Source organism: Anser anser, assembly GCF_964211835.1.
Source record: "Anser anser genome assembly, chromosome: 4".
In the NCBI taxonomy this organism is placed as follows: domain Eukaryota; kingdom Metazoa; phylum Chordata; class Aves; order Anseriformes; family Anatidae; genus Anser; species Anser anser.
The window spans coordinates 50,472,361-50,484,566 of NC_139724.1; the positions used below are offsets into that span (position 1 = coordinate 50,472,361).

The 12,206-nt window shown below is 53.5% G+C and overlaps 1 protein-coding gene and 1 long non-coding RNA gene across 2 annotated transcripts; one reads left to right on the forward strand and one right to left on the reverse strand.

Moving 5' to 3' along the window:
* Positions 1–4,332: 4,332 nt before the first annotated feature.
* On the reverse strand, positions 4,333–8,713 carry GSX2 (GS homeobox 2). Its single transcript, XM_083835650.1, has 3 exons — positions 8,635–8,713; positions 5,200–8,225; positions 4,333–5,016 (listed from the first exon to the last, which is right to left on the reverse strand). The coding sequence occupies exons 2-3, from the start codon at positions 5,681–5,683 to the stop codon at positions 4,676–4,678; spliced, it is 825 nt and encodes a 274-aa protein (XP_083691776.1). The 5' UTR covers positions 5,684–8,225; positions 8,635–8,713; the 3' UTR covers positions 4,333–4,675.
* A 157-nt stretch (positions 8,714–8,870) lies between these two features.
* Positions 8,871–10,461, forward strand: LOC310899368. The gene is made up of 2 exons (XR_014584250.1): positions 8,871–9,004; positions 9,091–10,461. It is a non-coding gene; the product is annotated as an uncharacterized lncRNA (long non-coding RNA).
* Positions 10,462–12,206: the final 1,745 nt, after the last annotated feature.

Below are 12,206 nucleotides of genomic sequence, written 5' to 3' on the forward strand. Positions count from 1 at the left end.
CGGTCGGGGGTCCCTAGCTTAAAAAAAAAAAAAAAAAAAAAAAAAAAAGACAGAGAGACTGGGAAAAAAAAAAAAAAGAAGAAGAAAAAAGAAAAAAAAAAAGAAAAATCCTTGGTTTTGGCAGAAAACCCTGCCCCGGGAGCTCTTGGGACGGGCTGCAGCATCCTGGGCTGGGGACATGGGGAAGGTGTCGCCCCCCCGGCGGAGCGCGGCAAGGTGGGGAGATCCGAGGGAGTCCCAGATCTGTCGCCCTGCGTGGGCACGGACACGCGTGGCACCTGCCGGGGGGGGGGGGGGGAGCCGGGCAGCTGTGCGTGAACCCCCGGGGCTGGAAACCTCCCCCCGGGTGCGTGCGGGTCCCCTCGGGGCAATTCTTCCCCGTGGGATGTGGCACGGAGCAGAGCCGGTCTTTTTTGAGCTGAGGGGCCACGGAAACGGTAAACCTGGATTTTTTTTGGAGCTTGTTTAGCGTGGGCCGGGCTGCAAAGTACTCTCGGAGCCCAGAAGATCCGTGCTGAGAGTTTTGCCCCGTGGTTACGGTCTGTAGTCACCGCCCAAAGCAGCCCCAGTGAAGTGTCAGCTACTCAACCCCGGTGAATTCCGTAAAGAGAGCAGAGTCACTTATTTGAAACGGTGAGGCTAATACAAAGTCATCAAAGCACTATGGTTCTTGTCTTTAAGTGACAACCCTCTTTATTGAACTGTTTGAAATACGCCTCCCGCTTTTCAATGTCTCTCTATCCATCTTTGTCTGCCCCGCAGAAAAGCAGACAATATAAAGCAAAGCCTGGCGAGCTCCCCACGCTCTGGCTTGGGCAGTGCCAACGTTAGCCTTGAAATTGTCACTCCTTCATTAATCTGCAACTACTTCTTTTTTTTTCTTTGCAGAGCACACAGCGCACGCTTTCCATCACATCCCTCGGGGCTCCCCGCGGCAGCTGCCCACGGTTTTCCACGAGAGATCCCCGTGGGGCCGGGGGCTCCCCATGGGTCTGGGGTCCCTCCACGGGTCTGGGGTCCCCCCATGGGTCTGGGGTCTCCCAGTGGGTCTCCCCGGGCACCCCCGGGCTGTGACTGCGAGTCCTGCCAGGAGTTTCTCCCGAGCATCTCCCCGGGGATGCGAGGAGACTGGCGCTCCCGCTGAGCCTGAGAAACTCAATCCTTATCTTTAAATCCTTAAAACCGGACCCTTTTCGAGCAGTCTCCAAGGCTTACATAAATAAATAATAATATATATATATATATTTTTTTTTTTTCTGGCACCACTGAGCCGCCTCCCCCATTCGTGTCCACGCGGGGCACACGGCCGCTCCCGGGCAGTGCCCCAGCAGGGCCGGGGGAGGAAATTAGGAGAAGTTAGAGATGACCCACAGACACCTCTTTCAGGGAGCTGTGCCGAGGCAAGGTTTCAGGCTCCTGCCCTGGCGGGACTCGCCTTGTCCCCGGTTCGCACCCCGAGCAGCCTACACGCGGCTGCCCGCAGCGGGACACATGTGGTGGGGATGCCGAGCGCCGGATCTGCAGCTGGAGCGTGTCGGGGCCGTGCCGGGGTCGTATCCGGTGCTAAAAAGCGGAATAAGGCTGGGAAATCGTCTTGAGGCTCGCGATGCTGGGGCACGGCGGCAGCGGCGGTCTGCTCCTTTCTGAGGCTCCGTTCTCGGTTTCTAAAGAGAAGCTAATTCATTGCTCCCACGGGAGCGCTAAAGAGAAGCTCAGTCATGTTTCCAGCGCTCCCAAGCATCGTCGTGACAAGTGCCAAAGGAAAAGAAGAGGGTAGCATTTGTTTCTTATTCACCGCACTTGCAACAAATAAGGCTTGGGATCGCACTGAGTCATAAAAGGGACAAGCTGGTTTCTGGGTGCTGTCCTATGTCCCCCAGCCCTCCAGCCACCTCTGTCGCTGCTCTGCCTTCCCCTGTTGCTGTCGCTCCCCTCCCTGCCGGGTTGTTTCCCCTGTAGCCATCCTCTTTCAGTGGGCTGCTGGGCCAAACAAATCGCACGTAGCTTGCCCCGGATAGGTGTTCCCTGATTCCTGCCCCCCGTGGCTGGCAGCTGAGCTCTCTGCTTCACCTTTCCCTCGGTGATGACCCCTCCAGCCTGATGTAAAACTCAGAAGAGCTCAACATCTCCGAGACCCCGGCCCCCTGGCACGGCCGGCTGGTTGGCTGTGGTCACAGGGTCTAAGGGCGAGGAGGGAATGAGGAGGAGAAACAGGCAGATAAGAAGAGCAATGAATAACTCTCCCTGCCTTAGAAAGTCCATGGTAAGAAGAATAATAGGTGGTTGAACACCACCTGGGCACTGAATGGGGCAAGGACTTCGTGGGGAGTGAATAGAAAAGGCTAGCACAGGGGAAAAAAAATAAAATAATAATAATAATAAAGTCAGAGCACAAGGTGAATAAAATAATTTTTCATTTTGTTTTGTTTTTGTTTTCTAGCTGTTGGGTGCTGGACATTAAAAACCATCCATTAACTAACTGCAAGTTAGGGCACACCCAACTTCCACCACTGCTCCTGTCACACTGCTCCTGTCCTCTCCAGAGCTTTGTTCAGGTCAAGTCTTTTACCAGCCTTCTGAGAAGTGTCAGGGCAAAGCATCGCATTGTACCTCTATTACTAGATGGGAACGGTGCAACCTCTTTTTACATGATTTTTTTACCCTGGGAAAAAAAAAAAAAGGAAAAAGAAAGAAAAAGAAATCTGGTTATGACACCAACTGCCTCAGTAGCATAGCTTGTATGCTGGAATTGTATGCCACTACTTCCATTCACCCCTTGAACAGTGCATACAGGCAAACATTCATTACTATGAGTAACAGCAACTCATTTCACTTCCATTTCATTTTTAGGAAATTGCTAAATCCTGCAATGAAGAGATCCCTTCCCACAGATCTCCAGAGGAGGTGAATTCCTGAAGCAGAGAAAAATCCCCGTTTATTCCTGAGTTATTTCCACAGCATTACACTGAGAACGGGTACACTATCTAGCAACGGCTTTCAGTTTTGGTTGCAGTGCCAGCCAGGTTTCGATTTGGAAAAGTGTGACACCTTCGCCGCCCCCAGCGAGGCTCTGCCTCCCCAGGCTGCTGCAGGCCTGCGGAGTGACTGCAGGTACCAGACTGGGATGGCACTGCTGAGTGGGCAGTTGGGATTTCCATGGTGCTAACTTCTCCCAGAGCTTCCAGCAAGGAAAAGCCTCAGTGGGATTTTAGGAGCCATGAGGTTCCCCATGAGGATGTCACAAGGGCCATGAGCAGGCAGACAGGCGGCTGGGGGCAACCTGGGCAATGTGGGGTCTGCCGCTCAGGGAAGTGACATCCCCATCTCTTGTCCCAGCTGCTGGCCTCTGCTGTGTAATAGTCGTGAAACAACAGCGAGATTTTGTGGTTGCTTTCCAAGCCCAGGCTAGAAACTTCCCTCCTGCCCGTGCTATCCCCTCCTCACAGGCTCTGCCCCAAGCTGCTGCAGGCTGTGGCCCGCTCCAGGTCCTCTCCTTCCCACCCCAGCCCTGCCCACGGGCCTGGTGTCCCCTCCTGTGGCAGCCCCAGCACCCCGGGCACTGGGGTAGCTGATGTCGAAGAGCAGCAGGCTTATTGCTTGTCTCCTGATGAGGGAAGATACGGGACTGACCAGCTCCATCCCACTGTGCCTCAGCCCTCTGCAGGGAGCTCGGGCCGTGCTGCTTGAGGCAGAGGCAGGATGGGGCCTGCGGCCAGGCGCTGCCCAGCGCAGTCTGTAGGGTGCTTCCAGCCCAGCAGCGACCAGCACAAACCCAACGCTGAAAAGACTGAACATATCGCCCTGGGGTCTGAGGAAAAAAAAAAAAAAGTTTTCCCTGCTCCCTGATTAACACCACCCAGCTCAGCACGCGATAAAATAAGCGGGCTTTCTGCGTGTCCCCCTCGGTAGGGAAGGAGGGGGGTGTCCAGAGTGCAGACCATCGCCCCCCGTCCCGTCCCTGTCCCATCCCTGTCCCTGTGGCGGTGTCGCCGGTCGGAAGCCGCCAGCCTGCGCTGCCCCCGGCTGCGGTAACACAAAGCTTCATTTGCATTCCCCGCCCGAGTCGGAGAGGAACAGAAAACGTGTAGGGGCAGGAGCCGATGGCGTGGATTTGGGGTCCGTACGGGGGTCGGACACACGAACCTGCCCCGTACAAAGCGCTGCGAAGGAGTTCGCCCTGCCCCAGCTTGGGCTGGGCTGGCACTTGGGGCAGAAAAAAAATAAATAAATAAAAGAAGAAAAAAAATAAATTATCGTCTGATCTCATTTATTTAAATAAATATAAATATAAATTTTATATAAAACTATTCACAAACAAGCCGACGTCCCAAACACAAACGACTTGAGCTTTATTGCTTTTCTTATTCGCGTTAAGGAGTCCGTCCGGGCGGCTGTCAGCCCTACAAGTTTTCTGTTTAATTTCAGGTTCCGAATACGCTTGTTCCTTTCCTTCCTTCTCTCCTTCTCCCTTCAGACTGCCCCGGGAGGACCCCTGGGCAGTGCGGGTCCCGTCCCGCGGTGCAAGCTCGGAGGAGCAGGTGCCTGCTGCCGGGCTCACGGGGTGGCCGGAGCATCCCCAGGGGAGCACCGGCGCCCCAAAAGACGGCTGCTGCCACGGAGGGGGAGCTGAGCGGCCCCAGGTGTGCCGCCCTGCACCCCGGGGGCTGCGGGGGGCTCATAGCGGGGAGATCTCCTTCTCCTCGGTAGCCGATGAGGGGGATAAAGACTCCTCGTCCTCCGACCTGGGGTAGTGCCCCTGGCCGGTGCTGCACTTGCAGCCCCCGTGGGAGTTTCGCTGGGTGCCTTTGCCTTCTTTCTTGTGCTTCACCCGCCGGTTCTGGAACCAGATCTTCACCTGCTTCTCGGAGAGGTTCAGGTAGGTGGCTATCTCGATCCGCCGCAGGCGGGACAGGTACATGTTGGAGGAGAACTCCCGCTCCAGCTCCAGGAGCTGGGTGCTGGTGAAAGCCGTCCTCATCCTCTTCCCGTTTTGAATTTGGCTGGCGTCGGACCCTCCTTGACGGGAGAAGAAGCGAGAATTGGGGAAAAGGGGAAAAGAGAGAGAGACAAGCGGCAAGACACCCTCGCCGGAGGAGCATCCTACGCCTGTCTACCCGGGGGTCAGCGGATCCCCTCGGGGACCCCCCCCTTGTCCCACCGCCCCCCTCCCGGCCCTCCCGGCGGCCGCAGGGCCCCTACCCATGCCGAGGCAGTGAAACCTCCGGGGGTCGCTGACGCTGTAGGCGGTGGCGGCGCAGGCAGGTGGGTGATGCGCTGGGTGCCCCAGGGCGGCGGCGGGCACTGCGGGCGGCGGGTGCTGAGGAGGGTGCTGAGCGTGGCCGGCCCTCGGGCAGCACTGCGCCTCGGGGGAGCCGGAGGCGGCGGGGAACTGGCCCTTGAGCAGGGGGATGGCCCCGCCACCTCCTCCTCCTCCTCCGCCGCCGCCTCCGCCGCCAGCACCGCGGGAGGAGTGCAGGTGCGAGGTGACACAGAGCGGGCAGACGCAGAAAGCGCCGCTCTTGCGGGACGGGCAGCCCGGCCCCGCCACCGACATGACGAGGGGGGAAGGCACGCCGAGGGGGATGAAGAAATCCTGGCCGTGGTGGTGATGCTCGGGCAGGGACGGAGCCGGCCTCGACGAGTCCTTGATGATGAGGGAGTCCACGTAGAAGGAGCGGGACATCGCGGCGGGGCTCGCCGGTGCCGCTCGGCCAAAGTTGCCGCTGAAGTCCCGGCGAGGCGAAGAAGGTGCTTATGTTCGAGAGCCGAACAAAAGGGTCCCTGGAGAGGGCTGGTCTTAAAGTCCCCCCGCCTGGCTCCCCTGCGCTGGGGTTTTATATCAACTATTTAAACACGTGATGGCTGAAAGCCTCGCAGATCTAAATCTCCCCGGCTTCCCAGGCCGGCAGGAGAGGCTGCCGGGGGCGGGGAGGGGGCAGAGAGGGAGGGGGGGAGCACAAAATGTGCGTGCTCTTTCGCTGCCCGCCGACTTCAGCCCTGAGCCTCGGCCCCAGATAAATTCTAGGAGCGGGGAAGCGGGGGGGGGAACACACCCAGGGTGCCCCTACCCCCGGCGGCACCTCCTTACTCGCAGGTGATGCTCTGGAAGAAGCGGGGCATCGCTGCGCCCCCCCGTCCCGTGCAAAGCCGGGGGGCTAAGGGGCGCAGGGAGGGGGGGACTCGAGCATCTCCCCGCCGGGGGGGTCCTTTGGCACCAGAGGAGCGGATAGAAAGTTAGGGATGGGGCGCTCGCATCTGCACCTAGGGCTTTTTTCGCCCTATCCGTCCCAGCCGAACTGGAGATCAGAGGGCGGACAAAGCCTCCAAATCTCTGCGCCCTCCTTACCCAAACGGTGCCGAAACGGCAAAGTTCCCAGGGGACTGCCCCGGCCGCTCCGGGGCTTCGCGCTAATGAAAGGCGAACATGTCAGGGAGGGGTTCTTTGATCTCCACCAAGCCTGCTGAAGCAATCATTCAAAGTAAAATTGGATAAACAGCTAAATACGGTCGGTGGCTCCCGAGCATTGCAGATTGCGTGAAAAAAAGCCAAGGTATTTGCAGCACGTTACGCGATTTTCCAGTGACCTGTTTTAGGGCGGTTTAAGAAGAGGCTCGGCGGTCAGAGCAGGGCAGATGCGAATGCGTTTAGAAAGGACCGCGTACCCAGTGCCACTGGACTGGGGAAAGGGAAGCGACAAGCGTGCTGCAAAGCAGAAAACACGGAGCACGCCTGATTACCAGAGGCTGAGCGCAGGCTGGGAAGCGAACCAGGAGCCTTACCGCGGCTAAAAGCGGCTGTCGCGCACAAGGGCCGGCCCGGGACACAGTCGGCCCCCAGTTCCCCCTCTCGCACTCAATCCCCTGCTGTTTAAAGCCAAAAAAAAACCGAATGGTGCCCGACTTCTGGCGTTTCCCCGCTGCAGCCCGGGCCCCCAGCTCCCCCCGACGGCCCCAGCCGGGCGCGATGCATCCCAGTTTTAGGGACACTCCGTAGCCGGCGAACTGAGGATTTATGGACGGCAATTAAAGTTTTATGAATTGCAGCTGAGGCTGGTTATGGAGCTATTTGAATGTGATTAGAATTCAATTAGAAAGTGTTTACCGGACGGCGGGGCTCCGGAGTGTAAACAGACAGCTATTCCAGCAATGCGCTAATCTCGCGTCTTGTGACAACAATTAGGGTTTTAGGCGGGTCAGCTCCCACCTCACCTACTTTTCCCCCAAACTGCTGCCGAAACCTCAGCCGAGGCCCCGGAGCACAGGCCCTGAACTTCGGGAACGGGACCGGGACCGGGAATGGGGCCGGGGTCCCGGGACACGACGGCTGCTGCCCCTCCTTGGGGCTCTGCCTCCCGGCGACACCTAAATCACGGTCGTGGTGCTCAGCAGTGGGATTTCGCCCAGCTCCCACCTCCCCGCCAAAACGCAGTTCGTCCGGCCGAGATTTGAGTTCACCTCTTTTTCTTCCTTTAATTAATTTATTTTTATTTCTTTTTTTCCTGTAAGAGGCCCGCCGGCCCGGGTGGAAAACCCGCTGTCTGCAGCGATAGAGCGGATCTGGGGAGAAGCTGTCGGATGGGAAAGCAGACAGAGCGAGAGTCGGATCAAAATTGCGATTTGTAATTGTTATAATAAACCAAGCGCAGTGATAAAAGAAAAGAGAAAAAAATAAAAAAAGGCAAAAGAAAAACCCACCCCGGAAAGCGGGAGCAAGAAAAGAAGTCATTTGAAAGCAAAGATATCCCAAACCAGGCGGAATGATGCAAGGCGTGCGCCCACATCACATCGGCCTCGTTACAATTTTATTTTTCAATAATTCTGTCCGATAAAATTTCATTGTCCATTAAGTAATCCCCGAAATGAGAGCTCTTATGAGCCTATAATGAGCTCTAATTGCTACGACTGGGAGAGCCACGTGGAAGGATTTAGAAGGTATTAAGCAGTTGGGTACAGAGCACAGGCTGTTACCTAGCCATTACTTTCATAATTCAAGGAGAAAATTAGTCCTTTTAAGGGAAAATCCTTTGATTCCCTTCATTCTGCTCGGGGTGACAGAGTATAGCTTTGTCTGCCTTTAGTTCAAGACAGTGTAACAAATGAGAATGTAACGAAATTGCCCCCTTTTCAAAGTGGAGCGCTTCAAAAAGAACAGCAGAGCCGCTCCCCGGGCTGCGGAGCGCAGGACTGGGTGCTGGTTCCTCTTTTCTTCCAGATGTCTCGAACACCTTTATGTAGGGGAGATTCACGGCTTAAACGACAAAAGCAACGCTTTCCCTTCCCTCCCCCCCCAGCCCTCGCTCGGCTCCCGGCCGCCCGGCGAAGCTCCCAGGCGCGCATCTCCGCCCCGATGCGGGCAGGATGCGGCCCCGCCGAAAGCAACGCACCTCGGGGAAGCGCTCCCAGGCGGAAAAAAAAATAAAAAAGAAAATGAAAAAAAAAAAAGAAAAAAAAAGAGAAAGGGAAAGAGAAAGGGGAAAAGAAAAAGAAAAGAAAAAAAAACTTCGCAGGGCGGCCGCGGTTTTGCCAGCATCCCGCGGGGGCCGTGCGGTGGCTCCGGGCAGGATGCTCCGAGGAGACCCACGCGTGGGTAGCCCAGGGGCCAGGGGCTCTCCCGCTCTTTCTTCGCTAACCTACCATCGATTTCGGATTAGTTTCCAAAGCAATCGGCGATGTCGGAGCCGGGTTTTGTGAAGGGAGCGCAGGCAAAAGACAGGACTTGCCCCCAGCTCCCGTTAATGAGGTCATTATAAAAGCGTGAACAAGTCTATTAATGTTTTATTGAAAGCGCATCGTTAACTTGTATCCATCCTTTTCTGAAAGTGGCATTGTGATATTGCTGTCTGTGGCACATCTTACCCAATATAGCCCGAGATTTCTCCATTATCTGTAACCAAGCAACACTTTCTGAATACCAAAAATTGAAAAGAACCGCTTAGTCTTCAAGAAAGTCCTCAATAATAGTGGAAAAGAACAAAGATCCAGGAGACAACAAAATGCCACAGGGGTGACTTTTCATGAGCAATTATCTCTCATTAATCAGCAGAACAGCTGCAATATTAATTTCCTCTCTTTCTTCCTCTCTTTTCACAGTCCCCACCATTTGAATAATCATAAATTTTGATTTCATGGAGCACCAACATCGCCGGCGACTCCGGGACACAAGCTACCTACGCGGGGCGGGCGCTTTGCAAAACAGCTCCTATTTTTAAGGCTGCCAAAGGGATAAAAAAAAAAAAAGTGAAGAAAAGAAAAGAGAGGGAAAGTTGGGGCCGGGCTGCTTGCCCCCCTTCCCCCGGAGCAGGGATTAAGGCCGGGAGCCCCGGCAGCCCCAGCCCTGCCTCTTTCACCCGCGGCCAGGAGCGGGGAGCGCACCGAGCGCTGCCTTCAGGCGTGGGAGTTTCAACAACCTCGCTGTCCATTTAACTTCCAAACATGAAGCCAAGCGTTGTAGATCTGTCCAAAGAGACAATCTTAGGGCGTAACGCGCATTGTGCGACATCAAAAGGCCCTGGCGTTATAGGCACTCAGAAGTGCTTTCAGGGAGGAGGGTGCGATGCCTTTGCTTTTCAGGGGCTCCGCCGCTGATTGTTTAACAAGCGACGTCGCCGAGGCAAGAAACCCGCGCTCCTTCCAAAGATAAGGATGTAATGTTCAAACTCCCTTTTTTCCTTTTTTTTTTTTTTTTTTTTTTGGAGGGATTTCAAAGAATCTCATTAGGCGCGCTTTGGGGACGGGAGCGCGCAGCGCTGCCCGCCCGGCTCCCCGCTGCCCGGGGGCCAGCTCAGAGCCCCGGCTGCGACCCCGGTGCCCCCCGAGCTCTGCCCACCCCCAGGCACCCCCACGTCCCCGCCCGGACCCGGGGGACCAGCAGCGAGCAGCCAGCGGGCTCGCCCGAGGCGTGCGGGATGGCTGCGCGCTGAGCAGGGGGGAGTCTGCTTCCCCAGGGGCCCTTCCCTTCTCTGCGGGAGTTTCTTTGCCCACAGCCCCCGTCAAAGATGAGGCAGACTTCAGCACGCTCTCTTCCTTCGTGGCTTGATCCTGCATCTTCTACTTTTATTATTTTTTTTTCTTCTCATTATTCATTTTGCAAGGTTCTTCCTAAGTGAAGCAGGTCTTTTCCCTCTTCAACCCTCTTAGAAAGTGTTAGCTCATTGCTGGGTTCCCTTCAGCATCAGGATGCAAAGGAAGATTCTTGTTTGCGCCTTCTTGCCATGGTGAAGTCAATACCGGTGGTTTTGCACTGTCATACAAAGGAGCCAAGGGAGGAAATGCCCCACGAGATTACTGTTATCCGCAGCCTTGCCTGGTATCTCCAAGCCTGGTTTTGCCACATCCCTCATACTCTGCAAATATAGGACAACGTTGTACCAGACACTCCAGTCTGGGCTCTGGTTTCAGTAAATGACCTTTGCTTTGAGCTCTAGCAGCTAAAATTTTTGCAAACCACATATGAGGGGAAAATGTGCTGATGTCTCCTTAATGGGGATAAATGGAGATAAAATCTCTGCAACAGCCTCAGAGGAGGTTTATGGGGAAAAATGGAGCTGAAACCCCAAGCTCGTGTGAGTGAGCACAAGGATTCAAAGTGCTGCTGTGGGCTGTGGACCACACCAACCGTGGCCAGTTTTGTTTTTACACTGAGATATCACAAAGCCACACAGGAGCATAACACTTTGTAGTAATACAGGTACTGATCCAGACAAGAACATGAGCTTCTGTGTAATATTAAACATCTTATTTCATTTCCAGCCTTGAAATTCCACCGTCACACATTTTGATCCTTGGAGGTCATGCTTAGCTTGAAGTGTTCTGCTTGGCAGTGACCAAAAAGCAGTCTTTTGAATTTGCTACCAGAGGAAAAGCTCTCTTTTTTTTTTTTTTTATTTTTTTTAGATACATTGACAGGAATGAACATTAAACATGGCTTGTAGGAAAAATGAAGACGTTACCAAACATCTCACGGCGGTGCAGGAGCTGCCTGTTTCACAGTCCAAATATTGTATGTGTTTTGAGTTCACCTTATCCAGACAAAGTAAATAAAAGGGTTTGTGTTTGTTTGCATTGTCCTGGAATGAAAGTGTGGATGTGGGATAATCCAAGAGCAGCAGAGGAATGAAGGTAGTTTCTAGGAGGGAGATGATACTACTCTTGCAGGCATAGGAAACAGATGGGAATACAGTTAATGATGGAGTTCCTCAAAAATTAGTCTCAGAGGCACCTGAATTAGTTTGTTTTCTTGCCATGGTCAATAGGAGTAGGCTGTTCACAGCAAAGAGTGTAACCACTGATACTCATGCATGTACTCCTTCCTGTACTCTTTGCCGTACACTAAAAATCGCAAAGAGAAGTCAGGATCTGTGGAGACTGGTGTGCTGTACTGGAAGCAGTGGATGCTCTGAGGAGTGGAGCAATAGAAGTGCAATGACAAAGCCACCCTAAGCACTGGCACATTAATCTGAAACTACGAAACATCATTGTGGTGTGGCAAATGACACAGTACAGTCACTGAACACAACAGGCAAGGTCATTCCACTAAGGAGATGGAAATATTTAAAGCCACTGTTTTGGGGAAACCTTGTCTAGGGTAGTGTACAGCTTTGGACGTCTGTGCTCCAAAAATACTAAATCATAGCAGGTCTAGAGAATGGCGTTAGAAGTGTGAGAGAACATGAACCCTCACGAGAAGACAAGACTCAGAGACTAGCTTATTTGCTCTAAGGAAACACTGGGTTATTTACTCTAAGAAAATGAAGGCTGGCAGGAGGCATGCCTGTTAATTGTAGCCGTGAGGAGTGGGGTATATATCCATGAGAGAGAACTATTCCACCTGAAGAAGAATATCACCATAAGATCAAATGGATATACTCTGGTCATGCATAAATTTAGCCTGGAAATTATTATTATTATTATTATTTTTAAGTCTATAAGAGAAGTGAAGTTCTGAAACTCTTTGTGGGAATTACTAGTGGGAACATGAAAGTTTAAGAGAAAACTTGATACATTTCTGACCTGGGTTATACAACAGTGCCTGAAATTAGGGGACTTTTTCTGGAGTGATGACATACATAAAGAATGCTTAATAGCTATTTTGACATAGTCAGTACTGACTTAAAATTGAGTAAGCTGTTGATTATTTGAGTGAGCTGTTGATTATTTTCTAAAAAATGTTGCTGGATTGGTATTGCTGGGATCTAAGGTCCACTGAG

Coding starts and splice junctions, on each gene's coding strand:
- GSX2 (XM_083835650.1), bottom strand. CDS start 5,683: ATGTCCCGCTCCTTCTACGTGGACTCCCTCATCATCAAGGACTCGTCG. Junction 5,017..5,199: donor GTTTCACTGCCTCGGCATGG/GTAGGGGCCCTG, acceptor TCTCCCGTCAAG/GAGGGTCCGACGCCAGCCAA.